The following is a 17,698-nucleotide window of genomic DNA, read 5'->3' as shown; positions in this document are numbered from 1 at the left end:
CAGACGAATTGTTTAGCCGAATGTCGTCTTTCAACCGCTGGCCGTCGAGGTGGTGCCCAGCGAATAATGTGGTCTACGTAGACAACTGGAAGACTTTCTGGGGAAAGCCTGATCTGATGAGGAGAGACGGCATCCATCCCACGTTGGACGGAGCGCGTCTCGTTTCTGCAAACATAACCAAGTTGATCAGCGGACAGCCATATCTGTGACAACGCAGGGTTCATGTCATAAAGCAGAAACAGAGTAGCCCCATGCCCCTGTCATCCCTGTCACCCAGTGTCCCCCATAGCACATCCCTCCCCCGGAGCCTCCGCCCCCTCTCACCCAGTCCCTCCCAGAGCTCCATAGAGACTGTGTCTGTCCCACGGCCACTTAAACTTAAATTAATTCTATCAAAAGTAAGCAGAAGAGGAGTCGTACACAATAACCTTATACAAGTTAACACCACATTATTTCAGCAGTGCAACAAAACAGGACTATTAAATGTGGTCTCCTAAATATTAGATCTCTGTCATCTAAAGCTGTGTTACTAAATGATTTAATATCAGATTCACATTGATGTATGTTGTCTAACTGAAACCTGGCTGAGGCATGAAGAATATGTCTGCCTGAATGAATCGACTCCTCCAAGTCATATTAATACTCACGTTCCTCGAGGCACCGGTCGAGGAGGTGGAGTAGCAGCCATCTTTGACTCGAGCCTATTAATAAATCCTAAACCTAAATTACACTACAACTCATTTGAAAGCCTTGTTCTTAGTCTTTCACATCCAACCTGGAAAATACTACAGCCAATTCTATTTGTGATTCTGTACCGGCCACCAGGTCCATATTCAGAGTTTATATCTGAATTCTCAGAATTTATATCAAGTTTGGTTCTTAAAACTGATAAAGTTATTATTGTAGGAGATTTTAATATTTATGTGGATGTTGATAATGATTGCCTTAGTGCTGCATTCATCTCATTGTTGGACTCGATTGGCTTCTGTCAGAGAGTACAGAAACCCACTCACAGCTTTGGCCACACGCTTGATCTTGTTCTTACTTATGGCGTTGACATTGAGCATTTGAACGTCTTCCCACAGAATCCTCTTCTGTCAGACCACAACTTCATAACTTTTAAATTTATACTACCGGAGTGTACACCGTTAGTCAAAAGTTTCTACACCAGATGTCTAACTGACACTGCTGTAGCTAAATTTAAAGAAGCGATTCCTTCTGTATTTGATTCAATACCACGTCTCAATATAACAGAGGACTCCTGGTCTAACTTTAGTCCGTCCCAGATTGATCATCTTGTTGACAGTGCCACAGGCTCACTGAGAATGACACTGGACTCGATAGCCCCTCTGAAGAAGAAGACAGTGAGGAAGAGGAGGTTTGCTCCCTGGTATAACCCTCAGACCCGCAAACTGAAGCAAACGTCACGAAAGCTTGAAAGCATATGGCGTTCAACTAATCTGGAAGAATCCCGCTTAGTTTGGCGAGATAGTCTTAAAACTTATAAGAAGGCCCTCCGTAATGCCAGAGCAGCCTATTACTCATCAGTAATAGAGAAAAATAAGAACAACCCCAGGTTTCTCTTTAGCACTGTAGCCAGGCTGACAGAGTCACAGCTCTGTGGAGCCGAGTATTCCTATAGACCTCAGTGGTAATGACTTCATGAACTTCTTTAATGAAAAGATTTTAACTTTTAGGGACAAAATTAATAATCTCTTGCCCTTAACCAGTGCCAATCTGTCCTCAAGTGGAATGGCCTTGTAAACCGCTGTATGCCCTGGTGTATATTTAGATGGCTTTTCTCCCATCAACCGTGACCAATTATCTTCAACGTTTTCTACTTCTAACACGTCTACCTGTCTCTTGGACCCCATCCCGACGAGGCTGCTTAAAGACGTTTTGCCTTTAATTGGCAGCTCTCTATTAGATATGATCAATGTGTCTCTGCTAACAGGCCACGTACCACATTCCTTCAAAGTAGCTGTCATTAAACCGCTCCTGAAGAAGCCCACTCTGGATCCAGAGGTGTTGGCCAACTACAGACCGATCTCTAACCTCCCCTTCCTCTCCAAGATCCTTGAGAAAGTGGTCGCAAATCAGTTGTGTGACTTTCCACATCATAATTGTTTATTTGAGGAGTTTCAGTCAGGATTTAGAAAACACCACAGCACCGAGACAGCACTGGTGAAAATTACAAAGGACCTCTTAATGGCAGCAGATAAAGGACTCATCTCTGTACTGGTCTTGTTATACCTTAGTGCTGCATTCAACACCATTGACCATGACATCCTATTACAGAGACTGGAGCAGTCGATTGGCATTTCAGGCACGGCACTAAGTTGGTTTAAATCTTATTTATCAGATCGATCTCAGTTTGTATTTGTAAACGATGACGCCTCGATAACCACCAATGTAAGTCATGGAGTTCCACAAGGTTCTGTGCTTGGACCAATTTTATTTACCTTATACATGCTGCCTTTGGGCAATATTATCAGGAAACACTCCATAAACTTTCATTGCTATGCAGATGATACTCAACTATATCTATCGATAAAACCAGAGGAAACCAACCAACTAAGTAAAATTCAAGCATGTCTTAAAGACATAAAAACATGGATGACCTGCAACTTCTTGATGTTAAACTCAGACAAAACCGAAGTAATTTTACTCGGCCCTGAGCACCTCAGAGATCAATTATCTGGTGATGTGGTTTCTATAGACGGTATTGCCCTAGCATCCAACACCACTGTAAAGAATCTTGGCGTTATCTTTGATCGGGACTTGTCCTTTAACTCCCACGTAAAGCAAATCTCAAGGACTGCATTCTTTCATCGATGTAATATTTCAAAAATCAGGCACATCTTGTCTCAAAAAGATGCAGAAAAATTGGTTCACACGTTCGTTACTTCGAGACTGGATTACTGCAACTCCTTATTATCAGGCTGCTCTAATAAGTCTATTAGGTCCCTCCAGTTGATCCAGAATGCTGCAGCTCGTGTTCTCACTAAAACTAAGAAAAGAGATCACATGACTCCTGCACTAGCTGCTCTGCACTGGCTCCCAGTAAAATCAAGAATCACTTTTAAAATTCTTCTCTTAACGTACAAAGCCTTGATTGGTGATGCACCATCATATCTTAAGGAGCTTGTATTACCATATTGCCCCACTAGAGAGCTGCGCTCATTAAATGCGGGACTACTTGTAGTTCCTAGAGTCTTAAAAAGTAGAATGGGAGCCAGAGCCTTTAGTTATCAAGCTCCTCTTCTATGGAACCAGCTTCCAATTTCAGTCCGGGAGGCAGACACAGTCACCTCATTTAAGAGTAGACTTAACCCTCCTGTTGCCTTAGGGTCAATTTGACCCGATTCAATATTTAACCCTCCTGCCGCCTTAGGGTCAATTTGACCCAATTCAATGTTTAACCCTCCTGTTACCTTTATATTTACTAACATATTTTACCCTTTGGGTTCAATTTGACGCCAGCAATTAAAACCTCCAGAAAATTATTAGAATTAATATTGTTTTCCAAGTTTAAGTGTGAGGCACTTTATGTTTGTTTGTTGACTACCGAAAGAACACCGACATTAAACATTGAATTAACCATAAGGCGGCAGGAGGGTTAAATATTGATTCGGGTCAAATTGACCCTAAGGCAACACAAGGGTTAAGACTTTTCTCTTTGACAGAGCTTATAGTTAGGGCTGAATCAGGTTCACCTGGTCCAGCCCCTGGATATGCTGCTATAGGCTTATAGCTGCCGGGGGACGTTTAGGATGCACTGAGCACCTATCTCCTCTTTTTTCTCCTTAGGGATGAATTTTCATCTCTCAATCACACGTTACTAACTCTTGCTTTCTCCCCGGAGTCCTTGTGACTTCACGTCTCATGGGGTCATCGGACCCTATGAGACGACATAGATCCTATCTGCCTGATGGATCATCGAGGTCTGGGTCGTGGAATTCCTGCTACTGACTACGCCACTATCCTGTTGAGACTCTGCCCACTGCTGAGACTCCGCCCACTCCTCCTCCCCACCGCCATCTGCCTGATGGATCGTGGAGGTCTCCATCGTGGAATATGCCTACTATGAACTATTCATACACTCTGTCATATTCATTGAATGTATTTTAACTCTAAATCTGTCCTTCTGTACACATTACATCTATTGCACCTGTCCATCCTGGAGAGGGATCCTCCTCTGTTGCTCTCCTGAAGGTTTCTTCCCTTTTTTTCCCCCTGAAGGGTTATTTGGGAGTTTTTCCTGATCCGATGCGAGGTTTTGGGGCAGGGATGTCTATGTGTACAGATTGTAAAGCACTCCGAGACAAATTTGTAATTTGTGAAATTGGGCTATATAAATAAACTGAATTGAATTGAAAATTGTTCCAAATCCACACTGTAAAACTTTTCACTGTAAAATTACAGTAATTTACAGGTGAAACTGCTGCCAGTAAATTACTGTAGTTTTACAGTATCTCTACTGTATCAAAAGAATACAGCAGCTTGCTGTATTCTTTTGATACTGTAATTTACTGTAATAATTCAAAATTACAGTAAATTACTGGCAGCAGTTTCGCCTGTAAGTTACTGTAAAATGTACAGTAATTTACAGGTGAAACTGCTGCCAGTAAATTACTGTAGTTTTACAGTATCTCTACTGTATCAAAAGAATACAGCAGCTTGCTGTATTCTTTTGATACTGTAATTTACTGTAATAATTCAAAATTACAGTAAATTACTGGCAGCAGTTTTGCCTGTAAGTTACTGTAAAATGTACAGTAATATGGAAATACAGTAACTTGTAATCAAAATGTAAAGTAATTTGCTAAATGAATTCGTAAAATAACAGGACTTTTAGTGTTAGCTCTTTACCCCAAAACATTTAGGAAACTGTAGCGGAAGCATCTGTCAAATTAACAAGCATGAAAAAGAACAATTTGCAATAAATAAGACAATAGGACATATTCATAATATTCTTGTTTATTAGAATAGCCTTGACAAAAAATAGCATCCAAATAACTGATTCAAATATTCTAGCCCTTAGAAATCAAAATGGTATGGATAAGTTGCATGTGTGAGTGTGTTTTTCCTAGTGAGTGCATGGTTATCGGACAAAATGTGTACTTGATGAACTGAGTAAATACTAATGTTTCAAAAGAAAAGAGCCTCCCCATTACGCTAGGGGGTTTTACTTAACAGAACAATACTGACTATTGAACAATACTGTGTGCTAGCCCAAAACACAAAATAGCTATTACACATATAAATACTGGTGTGAATGAATTTTTTTATGTGTGTGTATTTGTACGTTGTGCATTGTACTTTACAGACTGAGACAATAGTGTTATGTTTCAAAAGGAAAGAGCCTCCCCAGTACGCTAGAGTTTTTTACTTGACAGATCTATGCTGTTGAACAATATTGTGCGCTAACTTCAAAATTTAACAGAAATAATGTCTGGTTGGACATTGTTAAGATAATAGATACAAATAAAACAAAAATAGCCCTTACAAATACAAATAGCAATGTGAATGAGTGAGACACATCCATAGATATGAAGGATTAGTGAGTGTGTATATGTGTACTCATCTGAACTCCATGGACAATGTGAAGAAGTGAGACCCATACATAGAAGGATGTGGGTGTGGGTGTGTGCGTCTGTGTGAGTGTGTTTGTGTATGTGTTTGTGTATGTGTGTGTGTGTGTGTGTGTGTGCATGTGTGCGTGCGTGTGTATGTGTACTCATCTGAACTCCATGGACAATGTGAAGAAGTGAGACCCATACATAGAAGGATGTGGGTGTGGGTGTGTGCGTCTGTGTGGGTGTGTTTGTGTATGTGTGTGTGTGTGTGAGTGTGTGTGTGTGCATGTGTGCGTGCGTGTGTATGTGTACTCATCTGAACTCCATGGACAGAGTCAGGGTAGTGATAAACTCATACAAAGTCCCACTCGAAGTCCATGAGCTTCCTCAAGAGGGTGCACACATGCGGATTCAGGGATGTCGCTTTCTTTTGGACCATTCGCCCGCTCTTCTTGCTGGTCACCTTTCCCTGACGTGCCTTTGTCCCTCTCTCTGGGTTAATCCCAACACAGCTTCTGGCGAGCATGACAAGGTAAAACAAAAAGAAATAGTCAAACCACTTCTAAACTATTGTTAATGGCCACCACATATTGTTAGCATAATCATTATTTTTCCTACTTTATGTTTATAATACATATTAGAGTAGATATATGGGAACATTTTGCTATATTTAGTTTTATATGCATCACATCTTTGGAATGTGCAAATTCAGTTTTTTTTTCTTGTACATAAGTACATGTCTTTATTACAGTAAAATGCAAAATATTATTACAAAGCACCTCTGATTAAATATGAGATTGTGTTATGTTTATCACTATGAAACAGATCTGAAGCATTTAGATTGAAAAGCATTAGAATGCAAATAATTCCAATGGCATCTATGAGTACAAATACTAGTAAGCGTAAGCTTAACCGGTGTTACGATAATTAGGGGGTCTTTTGCTATTTTTTCTACCCTGCAAGGGGTCTCTAGCCCCAATAAATCTGATAACCACTGAAGTTGAATGTGTATTTCTGTTTATTTTAGAACCAAAGATGAATCTCTTTTTGGAATTAACTTTATGTGCTCTGTTCTCTGATTGAAGTCCATGTCCTTTAAACAATTGAACTATCAAGCTTGCATCCTGAAGATACAATATCTATCACATAAAGATAAATGCATGGAGGGCTGTAAGGCCCGAACACCTGAAACGAATGACTTGATATGGGATTCAAACTTACCTCTGTATGAATTCAAGTGTGCAGGCAGCCAGATCCTGATATTGGAGGTTGAAGTTGTAGTAGCATGCGAAGACAACAGCAAGCCCCAAAACAAACGTTGCTCCTTCGCACACCACGTGGCCCTCGATGCTAACCATCCAACGCTGGTCAGGAATCATTGGACCTTAAACAAAATGCAAAGTGTTAGGCTGAATGTCAAATTCACCATTTGAAATATAATGAAGTGGCAACATACTGCTATATCTTTTTCTGTATTGTACCGACATTTCCAACTGATATTTGAAAAGATTTTTTAAACAATGTAAGCTTCCGATAGATATCAGGATTTTTAATTCAGTGCGGAATGCTACTTGGCCTGTTGATGTCTCTGCAATGCACATACAGTTGCATGCAACTTAGTGACTGTCCTAAATAGAGACATCTATAGATAAATAATCACCAAACTATTTACAATTTTAAAAGCTATAAAGAGACCTTAATCAGTGGAGAAAAATGGAGAAACACAAGCAAACTACAGACATGGCAGAGACAATATTATTATATAGCCTACTGTGTCTGTATTATAGAGACTCAACTGTTTATTAACTATTTAAATTTGTGTAGTCATTTATCCAAGATATTTCTAAGCTATTTATGAATTAGTATATATTTACAGAAATGTAAAGGTGTGTGTATTATATAAAATATGAAAGAAAAACTCACCACAACTGAACTCACTATAACTGAGGGGCTTAGTGCTTACCTAGAATGATCAACCGAGGGCTATCGGGGAGGGCAAGGGATGTCTTCACAGTTGCTGCTGTGTCTGACACCTTTATAGGAGACAACAATATCATTGCAGTTATAAGTTCATGTTAATACAATTTAGCATTGTTTTAACTATGGCTGCCATCAATTTCACTTTTATCTGGAATAAAGTTGACTACATCAGTTATACTCACATCTGCCAGCAAGATGAGGGCATCTCTCTGCTCTTTGAAGTGTGCCATCAGTAGATCCAGAATATAGGGGAATGTAATACCGTTTTCTTGTGAGAGGACGTTCTTTACTTCATCGTTGCTGGGATTGGCCTTGAAGTATTCCGAGATGATTCTGCCCTGGTTTTCCGGAAATGCTTCTGTTATTCCCAAGATCTGAATGTCTGTGAGCAGTTCAAAGTGGGCACACATGCTCCTCGGCAAAAACAAGTAGGGCCACTGACTTTCAATGTCCTCCAGAGGGGCGGCTGGTGTTATATACATGACATTTTAAAGACAACACTTTGCCAAATGAACGGTTACAACCATGAAAAGCACATTTAAATTTGATGTGGGGGGTGTTTTGGTGAACTTTCATATGCCTTACAAAGGCATATTTAGTAACACATTCGTGGCCACAAAATTGACAACTGAACATAATGGAAAAATAAGCTAGACTGCTGCCTTTCTTCCCTTGTTAACATGTAAATACTGAATACTATTAGTAACATGTTACTAATAGTATTCAGTATTAAAATATTAACTAAGCTAAGAACAGCTAACTGCTTAGCTAGCTAATGTGCATGCCAACCACATGGAGAAACATGTGCTAACTTAACTAACGTTAGCTAATCACATGTTAACAAAGGTGTTCGAAAACGTAGCCTAAGTTGAAAGTGAACTTACGGTGAGGTAGTTGGTTAGTAGTTGTCCTTTTTTTGTCTGGACTGAAGATTCAGTTGACTTTCCCAAACTGGCGGGGGTAAGACTTAAAAAAATACCCGCGGTGAAGACGTCGGTTCTCCGAGACTTGCACCACTCATTACAAGCAAAAAATGGCGGTGGTGAAAATAAATACAAATATAGCGATATCCTAATAAAGTTGGTGTCTCCTTCACTTGCACGGGAGAAGGAACGGGGTTACTACTGCTGCGACGAGTGAGAACCGATGAACTCACTGTGTCTCCTCCACTTGCACGGGAGAAGGAACGGGGTTACTGCTGCCGCGACCGGAGCGGACCGATCATGATCGCGCACAACGGTGAAAAATAAATAAATACCGCAACTTTTCTTAAAGTGGTAAAACTAAAGTGACTTGGATGTTAACACACGGAAGACGTTATCATTAAAATAGAAACTCACAAGATTGACAGAGGAATTGCAAAACTCTGCTTTGGCTACTCATTTATGAGAACTTCAAAATAGTTACTCTCCCAAGATTCTCAGCGGTACGCAGTAAACTACTGTGAAAAGAAGCACTTGACCGTTAGGATCATGGAAGCAAGCGTTATAACTCCCAGAATACATTGCTTTTACAGCATTATACAGTAATAGCACAATACAGTATGTTACTGTTAGAATTTCACTGTAAATTTACATCAAAGTGTTACAGTGCAGCAATCCTTGTGTTTCACACTAAATGTTTGAACTGTACAACGCTGTGCTTTGAATTAAATTGAATTTATGTGGAAAGTGCAAATTATATATTAAAATGTAGTGCGACCAGGAAACATAACTCAGCTTTAATCAACACATAGAAATCAAAACTGTGCAAGAGAGAACATTCCATGTCCACACAAGGTTATGACGCTCGACAAAGAACAAAAAGCATGGCACAAGAACGATGCATATCATTGTTTGCACCTTTAACTCCTGACCCCAACAATTGCAAAATATTTACACATGACAATGTGATCTATTTGCTTCCTCAGACGGTCACAATTAAATGTTTTAGAATTGTTAGTCATTAAACACAAAGTGACGTACAAACCTGCAGCGACATATTTCCACCTGCTGTGTATCTCGGACATGAGCAATGACACTTGGGAGCAGCCCATCACACCGAAATGGTGACGGACATAAACCATCAGAGCTCTGCTGGACAGCCGCTGATTACTGCAGCAGAGTCAACATTTGTTAGGCCTCTCTGTACAAGCAGAGATAGGCTCTGGCTCAATTGACAGGCTCCTCTAAATTGGGTCTATGACGCCTGACCCTTCGCGTCAAAACCATTAAGAGGGAGACTGGGTGTGATGATAATGTATTGATCATGTTGTGATGGATGGCCACTGAAGATATATAAGGGAAGTTCTTCTCCAAGCAGAGTTACAGACTAGATCAGGCCATCTCAAGATAGAGGCACCATGATTTCTGTAGCTCTGTTCTACCTCGTAGCTGTGATTTGTTCTGCAAGACGGACACACGCTCTACCACTGTACCCCGATACCGACTTGGAGCCACAGGCGGGTAAGACTCTGTTCATACTGTTTGCAACTCTATTTACTCTGCATGTCTGTCTTACTGTGTCTGTAGCTCAGTTGGTAGGGCATGCACCTTAAAGATGAAGATGACAGATAACATATGGAAAGGTCATGTTCTGCATAAATGTCCTTTTAGATGAGGTTTTATCTTAACTTTACTCAAATATTTGAATGTCCTTTCTCATTTCTGCTCTTGAATATATGGTACAAAATAAATACAAAAACACACATAACAAAAATCATTCTGCTGCAGGGATCTTAATGTCACAATGACAGGATGATGAGAGGACAATGTATTATTTTAACAGATTTCATTCAGAAATTTGTGTCAGAGGTTCAGGATGGAGCCAACGCTGCAGAGGGGGAGCAGCGAGAGGTGAATAATCTGTATCCTCTACTGATGCAGCACAATGGAGCGATGGAGTCCTGGAATAAAGGTAACAATAACGCAAATGATGCTGATAAATCAGGCACATATGGCCAACAGAATGTAACTTTAGATTTTTATGTTTTGTTTTAAGGAGCTACAGATTCAGCACAGCAAGACAACTTTGCGAACATGGTGAGGCTGATCATCTCGGCACACTTTAACAACAAGTATTGATACAGCACTATATACTGTTGAGACATGAAAAGAAGAAATTAAATGTGAAATGGCTCAGAAAGATCTTAGTAGATATTTAAATGTCCAGATAATGTTTAATTGGAAGGTTGTTTCAAAGTTGTGGGCTCTGACAACAAATCATCTAGATTTGAGTCATATTCTGATTGGCTTGTTCCAGAATCTTTGATTTAGTGCAGCTACTTGTGGACAAATGCCAAACCAATGAATGCCTCAAAAGAAAAGCCTTGAGTCAATACGCATCAATCAACTAGAAGTCATTACAAAGTAAACAGGGGCTATGTGATCAGTTTGATTCAGTTAAAGTGCACCCCAACATGTAAGCAGCGTGTTTTTTCTTGATTTTAGGTCAAGGACCTCAGAGAAGCCGTCTTGAAGCTGGAAGCGGCTGACAGGTTTCGCTCTCAGGGTTTTCTCAGATCGGGGCAGAACTTACCAAAAGCAAACAAAAGAGGTGTGTGACTATCAAGAACACGCCAAACCTGCTCTTTATGATGTCTCAGCTGTTGTTCTTATAATGCTATGTTCTAATCAGAAGGATGTTTAACTAAGGCATGGCTCCACACACACACACAGACACACACACACACACACACACACACAAACACAAACACAAGCACACACACATTATATTACTACAACTGTGGGTTTTTTATTGTCATACATGAGCCTCCACTTCCAACATTTTAATTGTTGATAAATACACTAACAAGCAGTTACGCCTGCTTAGGATCACATCAGAATGTGTTATCAACTGTATATTAAACGTTTACTGCTTATGAATCCTAAAAGTGGAGGCATTAAGTAAATTGTTACCATAAGTAAAGTATAAGTACACTCAACTGCTCTTTTGTTGAAGGATAATTTATAAAGCCCCAAATCACATTCCTTGAAAGGACATTACAATCTGTACAACATATGACACTCTCTCCTTGGAACCTATATGGAGAAACAGAGTGACAATATGAAGTAATTATTATATAATTTGTATTAAGTGCAACAAGTTTAAGAAATGTAAAAAGTGTGGATTAGAATTGAAAAAATATGACTTGAAATGTTCCTTGAATTTCTGCTCTCTCTGATGCCCGATAGCATGTTTCTGGAAGTACTGTGTCACCAACTAGAGCCCAGCCGCTGACGGACGTTTGCTGTGATTTCTGGACGGCCCGTTTGGAAAAGCGCCTTCACTTCACATCGTTCTCCCACCTTACCGTATATTCACCGTCTATACCAGATCAACAGATATATTTTTGTGGCTGAAAATAAACTTGAATATCAGTAAAGCCATTTATGTGACTTGCTTTTGGTTGTGATATTTTAAGGTAAATAATATTTACTGTAAGATAAGTGTTATAAGTCCACACAAATCAAGGTCAATTCAAAAAATTTAATTTTATATTCTTTATTATTATGACAGAGATGATTGAATCATATCAGATACAGAAGTGTGTTTGTAGAGAAATTAAACATTAGGTTTCTGCAGCTGTTGCTCACACACAAGCAATCATATAAGGAGGGTGTTTCGATCATAAAAAGCCTGGAAAAATATCTATTTACACGATAAACAAAAACATAAATTACACATGTGGCCTTTTCAACGTGGCATGAAGGTACCATCTGTCTGTGAGTGACTCAGAATAAACATTCAATACATACAACCAATAAAACATTGTGCCTCACCATGTCACAAAGTCTTACTGCAACAACAGGTGAAGGTTTCTTCAGGGGGAATTGTGTCTGATTCATTGGCACAGTTTATTCTTGTAGGTTGCAGCACCTTCTGCAGATCACCATCTTTACATGCACAGTTACACTGAGTGAAAACAGGACAATAATTACAGACAATCCAAAAGGTTTTATTTCCTCTTGTTGGCCGCGTTAAAGTACGTTTTCTCGATTTCAATGTTGGCTGGACACGTCTGTTTGAACTCTTCTCTCTGGTCGGCGTTTTGAAGGTAACCCCACACACCTGTGAACTCTGCGGGAATGTCAAAGTCGCAGTACTTCTTGGCAGCAACCTAGAATTCAAATTAAAAGTAAGATCAAACATATCCCTAAAGATCAAAGAAGTACTCAGATCCTCTACTCAAGAAAAAGTACAACAATGTAAAATGAATCCTTGTTATACGGTTTACTATATTTAACTATAATGCATCAGATGTGATGGTCATTACAGGTTTCTAAAATCCCAATCGGTGAAGTAACTTTAACTATCTTATAAATGTAGTGGATTAAAATACAATATTTTTTTTCAACGCTGTGGAGTAAATTTATACGTCATTGAAATACTCAAATAAACTGTAAAAATACTCCTGAAAGTAAAAACATGTAAATGTTATCAGCAACATATTTTAGTATCAAAAGCTGGCCCTTGTGACTGACGTATTATGATAAATCACATTAGAATATTTGTAATGCAGATGCACCAATTTATTAGCAGCATTTAATTGTTCTCGCTGGTTGAGGTAAAGCTAGTTTTAACTACTTTATACAGTTTAGTAGTTTAGTCCAGTTTGATTAAATATTTAACAATGCATTGTATTTTATAAGAATATTATATGTTTTATGTATAATCAAAATATGAAGACTATAGCTATCAAATGAATTACTTGTGGAGTAAAAAAGTGCAATAATTCCCTCTGAAATGTAGTGAAATATATTATAAATATAATTAAAAAATGTTACCGGAGGAGAGTAATTGAGTATTTAGTTACATTCCACCACTTAGAGACAATTAAAAAGCAATGAAACAACAAAATAAACTGTACTATACCATAAATGACCCCACAATGAAATCTCACCCTGATGACATGCAGCTTCGGCAGCAGGTTGCAGTCAGCTAAGGTGAGGCGGTCTCCATCCAGAAACCTCCTCTTAGAGATGGTGATGGTTTCTCTGGAGTTGTGGTCGACCTCCTCAGGAAGGGGTGACTTCAGGTAGTTGTCCAAGCGCTTGAACTCCCGCAGCAGGTTTTTCTCGTGGACTGAAGGGTCAGAGACACAGAGACGTGGTGAGTCGATTTTCTGTAACTGTGTGGTGAATCGTAAGGTAAAAGGGCTTTTACTGAAGTATTTAACTACATTGTTGAGGTACCTGTACTTTACATGAGTGTTTCCATGTTATGCTACTTTATACATTTACTCCATTACATGTATTGAACATCCTTACAAAGTTATCGGATACAAAATGTATGTTGACTTTAAAGTCATTTGTATCTAACCAAACCAAATTTAAATCCAAATCAACTTGACCTCAACCAGATACAACATGAAATGCTGCATCATGTCTCACAAATAAAAGTACAATAATCCAATACATAGATAATACTATACAGAGCTATTTTCTGCATTATGAGCATTTATTTGGATGGATCATGGAGGTCTGGATCGTGGACCATGCCTCCTACCAACTATTCATACACTCTGTCATACTCATTGAATGTGTTTATTTACAGTAACTCTGTAATGCTTCCTTCTGTTCACATGACATCTTTTGATTCTGTCCATCCTGGAGAGGGATCCTCCTCTGTTGCTCTCCTGAAGGTTTCTTCCCTTTTTTCCATGTGAAAGGGTTTATTATATTTCTTGGGAATTGTTCCTGATCCGATGTGAGGTCCTGGGACAGGGATGTCGTATGTGTACTGACTGTAAAGCCCTTTGAGCACATTTGTAATTTGTGATTTTGGCCTGTATAAAATAAACTGAATTGGATTGAATTGCATATTTTATTTGAGTAAAAGTATCACTTCCACAATTTAATTTGAGAAGTACAATTAAAATACTCATTATGCAGAATAAACCCATACAGTTTTATCTTTTACTATCACTCACATATTTGCAAGTAAACATTTATTTATTTCTCTCTGAAAGTTAGTGAAGTCTAAGTATAAAATAGCATAAACTGGAAATAAAACTACTTCCAAATTGTACTGGAGTACAGCTCTAAGTATTCACTCAGTTACTTTCCACTGGTGAATAGTCCAACGATAACACATTAAAAATTAATCAATCTATTTTCCAAGCTTTTTTTATCGCACAGCCATTATGTAAGAATAACATAATGTAATGAATCACAACAGTATCCAACTTACAGGTGTTGTTGGTGCTGTTTTTGATGAAAGAAGAGAACTTTGCAAAAATGTCAGCACCCACGTCAAAGGACTCTTTGTTGAGCGGGCTGAGATGAGGATACCTGCGGGGGGGGGAGGGGGGAAGAGGAGAAACCTGGGAGTCAACTTCTTTAACATGAATAAGCCAGCACCTGATTCATATTTGTGTCATGATTAAGAGTGACAATACCTGGGAGGGGCCAGTGTTTGTTCAAGAAACTCTTCAATTTTGATGAAGTCTGTTTTGAGGGTGCCGTTGTAGAGGAGGAAAGGAGGGTTGGTCCCGGGGGCCAGGTCTTTGAGCTCAGCTGGCTTCCTGGAGAGAGAGGACGTCAAAAGATGGAGGAGAGGTGGGGACGGATGTGGAGACATCGGACTTATGAGATGCATTCATACAGTTCATTCAATCAGACTGTTATTAAGTGCGTCAAAACCGAGAGCACGTTGGTTATCGAGGCTGTCAGAACCAAATGCTGCCCTGTGGATTGATGATCCTAACTTGGCTGGTGGTTTAATGATGAAAACACACAACGCTGGGAGTGGTCAGAGGTTTAAAAAGGCCTGTTGTGCGTGTGCGTTCTGAATCATTCAATTATCAACATCCTTTCAAAGTTTCCTGATCTTATTTGCTCACCGGTAATGACTTAGAAATTCACACAATAAAGCCTCAAATAAAGAAGGTGTTTGTTTGGCAGCGACACAGAGCTCTCTGTACACCTGGGTCTTACGGACTCCTCCCTCTAACCTCCGTCAGACAGACTGAGCAACACACCTTTGATAAGTCAGAAAGGGTTTAGGCTACTCTCAATTTCTCTCTTGTTTGCTTCTTAATAGAGTTCTGTGTGAAAGTCCCTGAGACCAGATGCTCAGGAAGTGTTTTTGCCAGAGGAGGGGAGCTTACTTCCTCATATCAACAGTGGTCACTGTAAACTTGACTCCTTTCAGCCATAGAACCATGAAGAGCCTCTGACAGAAGGGGCAGTTCCCCACGTTCTCGCCATCATGTCCAGCCTGAAAAATACAGAAAGTAATGTTTATTTTTATGACCATATGGGCCACACATGCCCTGTTTTAGCCAATGAAGGGATCACCGTTTCTCTCATCGGCTTATCTGCTGATAAACAAGTGATTTTGGAAGTGAAAGGTGTGTCTGAGCAGTTTTCTCCACGGAGGGAAAAGCAGGAATTGTGTTGTAGCAGAAAAAAAACCGACTGTCTCCTCCATCTTGATGTCAAAGGAATAGTCGGCTATTTTGGGATATGATTAGATTTCTTGCAGGAAGTTAGATGAGAAGATTGATACCATTCTCACTGTTTTATGCTAAATACGACTAAAGAGAGCAGCTTTGCTCAGCTTAGCATTACGAATGGAAACAGTTGTCCAAAGATAGCACAATCCATGTCTAAAGCTACAGTACACGTTCAATGTTGTTTGTTTAATCCGACAACAACGCGAAAATGACAATTGGCTCTTTTACAAAGGATAAGCCACGGGCCTTCTCGTGGCTGGCAACAGTCGTTTTCTGGAGTCTTGTTTCCGTCTGATGAAGATATCATCCTACAGACAACCCCCATATTACCAGAAATAGTCATTTATTATATGGATTCAACAAATGAGATTTACCATTTTAATGAATTATTCTATATATTAGAACAGAGCCAGGCTGTTTCCCCTTGTTTACAGTAGTTATGCTCAACTTAGTTAAGCATCTGCTGTATTTAATATGCAGACATGGCATTACTATTGCTCTTCTCAAAAAAAAAAAAAAAAAACATTTCCTGTAAGAGACTGTATGTTGAGTGCTTTAACTACAAAGGTACATAACATACTATCTACAGCTTAATACGCTGTCACTTGACCTTGTTTTATATATCAGAAGATACACTGTCTTTGCACAGATCCCAGAACACAATGTACACATGGACAGAATGAAGACATCCTGTTGTATGTTAACATCATGAGGTGAGAAATAAGGAAAAAATACTTTTTGTTTACTCCTCCACATGAATAAGAAGAAGAATATACACTTTTATTAATCCCCAAGGGGAAATTAGTTCTCTGCATTTAACCCATCCTTAGTTATTAGGAGTGGTGGCTGCTGGGTGAGCGCCCGGGAAGCAACTGGGGGTTCAGTGCCTTGCTCAAGGGCACTTCGACTTGCAACTAATGGGGAGAGCGGGGATCGAACCCACAACCCTGCGGTTGCTGGACGGCCCTCTTACCCCACTGAGCTAAAGCCACCCCCAAGGACTATATCTGAATGTGTGCGTCAGCAAAGTGGGTGTGCCGGGTCGTGCTGGGTGCCAGTCCCCCTGCATCAGCTACGTCTGTGTGTGCAATGATAAGGCTGACTGTCTGAGTTCAGTGGTAAAAAAATGTGCTGTGACCCTCAGCAGAGGTACAGACACATCTGTGGGGTAGGTATCTTCAGAGGCACCCATCAAAAAGAGAGTTGCCCTATGATTGATCTCTGTTGATTGATCTGTAGATCGCTGCCCTTTTACAATACTCATGATATGTGAGGAGCAAACCCTTTGTTTATGTCCCCTCTAAATGAGAGGATACAAGACATATACATTAAGAGATATTTCCTGTGGAATTGAATCAAACACAATATGTTCATTTGACAGTGAAATCAGGTGGAAGTGACTTTCCCTCACACATGACTGTCAAAATCTCCTTCAAAGTATTTAATGAAATTGAAAAGAAATGACTGACCTTAATGAACAACTCGATGCTTGGCTCCTTGTCAGAGTTCTGTCGAAGTGCCATGTTGTCCCAGAAAAAGTTTAATTCACTTTTTTAGCAACAAGTGCTCCTGTGGTTTCAAGTGTCTCTGTGGCTGTGGATGTCAGGAGACCAAGTAACACCTCCGGGCTCCTTGAAGGCTATCTCTCTGAACATACTTCACTAGTCAGGGGGAGAGGGAGGACCTAGAGAAATGGGCGGGG

General features: G+C 39.7%; 3 protein-coding genes across 4 annotated transcripts; 1 reads left to right on the top strand and 2 right to left on the bottom strand.

Moving 5' to 3' along the window:
• Positions 1-4,962: 4,962 nt before the first annotated feature.
• LOC130209618 (uncharacterized) lies at positions 4,963-8,217 on the bottom strand. 2 transcript variants are annotated; one of them, XM_056439384.1, is made up of 4 exons: positions 7,742-8,217; positions 7,543-7,612; positions 6,801-6,963; positions 4,963-6,094 (listed from the first exon to the last, which is right to left on the bottom strand). In XM_056439384.1, the coding sequence occupies exons 1-4, from the start codon at positions 8,039-8,041 to the stop codon at positions 5,932-5,934; spliced, it is 696 nt and encodes a 231-aa protein (XP_056295359.1). In that variant the 5' UTR covers positions 8,042-8,217; the 3' UTR covers positions 4,963-5,931. The 2 variants fall into 2 exon arrangements, with proteins under 2 accessions (XP_056295359.1, XP_056295360.1); XM_056439385.1 differs by having other exon boundaries at positions 4,963-6,091.
• Positions 8,218-9,900: 1,683 nt separating this feature from the next.
• urp1 (urotensin-related peptide 1) lies at positions 9,901-11,763 on the top strand. Its single transcript, XM_056438881.1, has 5 exons — positions 9,901-10,003; positions 10,326-10,454; positions 10,539-10,579; positions 10,988-11,093; positions 11,732-11,763. Exons 1-5 carry the CDS (start codon positions 9,901-9,903, stop codon positions 11,761-11,763), a joined length of 411 nt encoding a protein of 136 aa, XP_056294856.1.
• A 262-nt stretch (positions 11,764-12,025) lies between these two features.
• Positions 12,026-17,630, bottom strand: clic2 (chloride intracellular channel 2). Its single transcript, XM_056439383.1, has 6 exons — positions 17,466-17,630; positions 15,649-15,758; positions 14,938-15,063; positions 14,730-14,830; positions 13,441-13,622; positions 12,026-12,657 (listed from the first exon to the last, which is right to left on the bottom strand). The coding sequence occupies exons 1-6, from the start codon at positions 17,517-17,519 to the stop codon at positions 12,496-12,498; spliced, it is 735 nt and encodes a 244-aa protein (XP_056295358.1). The 5' UTR covers positions 17,520-17,630; the 3' UTR covers positions 12,026-12,495.
• Positions 17,631-17,698: the final 68 nt, after the last annotated feature.

The sequence above is a fragment of the Pseudoliparis swirei genome, chromosome 19 (assembly GCF_029220125.1).
Source record: "Pseudoliparis swirei isolate HS2019 ecotype Mariana Trench chromosome 19, NWPU_hadal_v1, whole genome shotgun sequence".
NCBI classification, from domain to species: domain Eukaryota; kingdom Metazoa; phylum Chordata; class Actinopteri; order Perciformes; family Liparidae; genus Pseudoliparis; species Pseudoliparis swirei.
The sequence above is the reverse complement of the archived record's forward strand: the minus strand, read 5'-3'. Positions and strand labels throughout refer to the sequence as shown.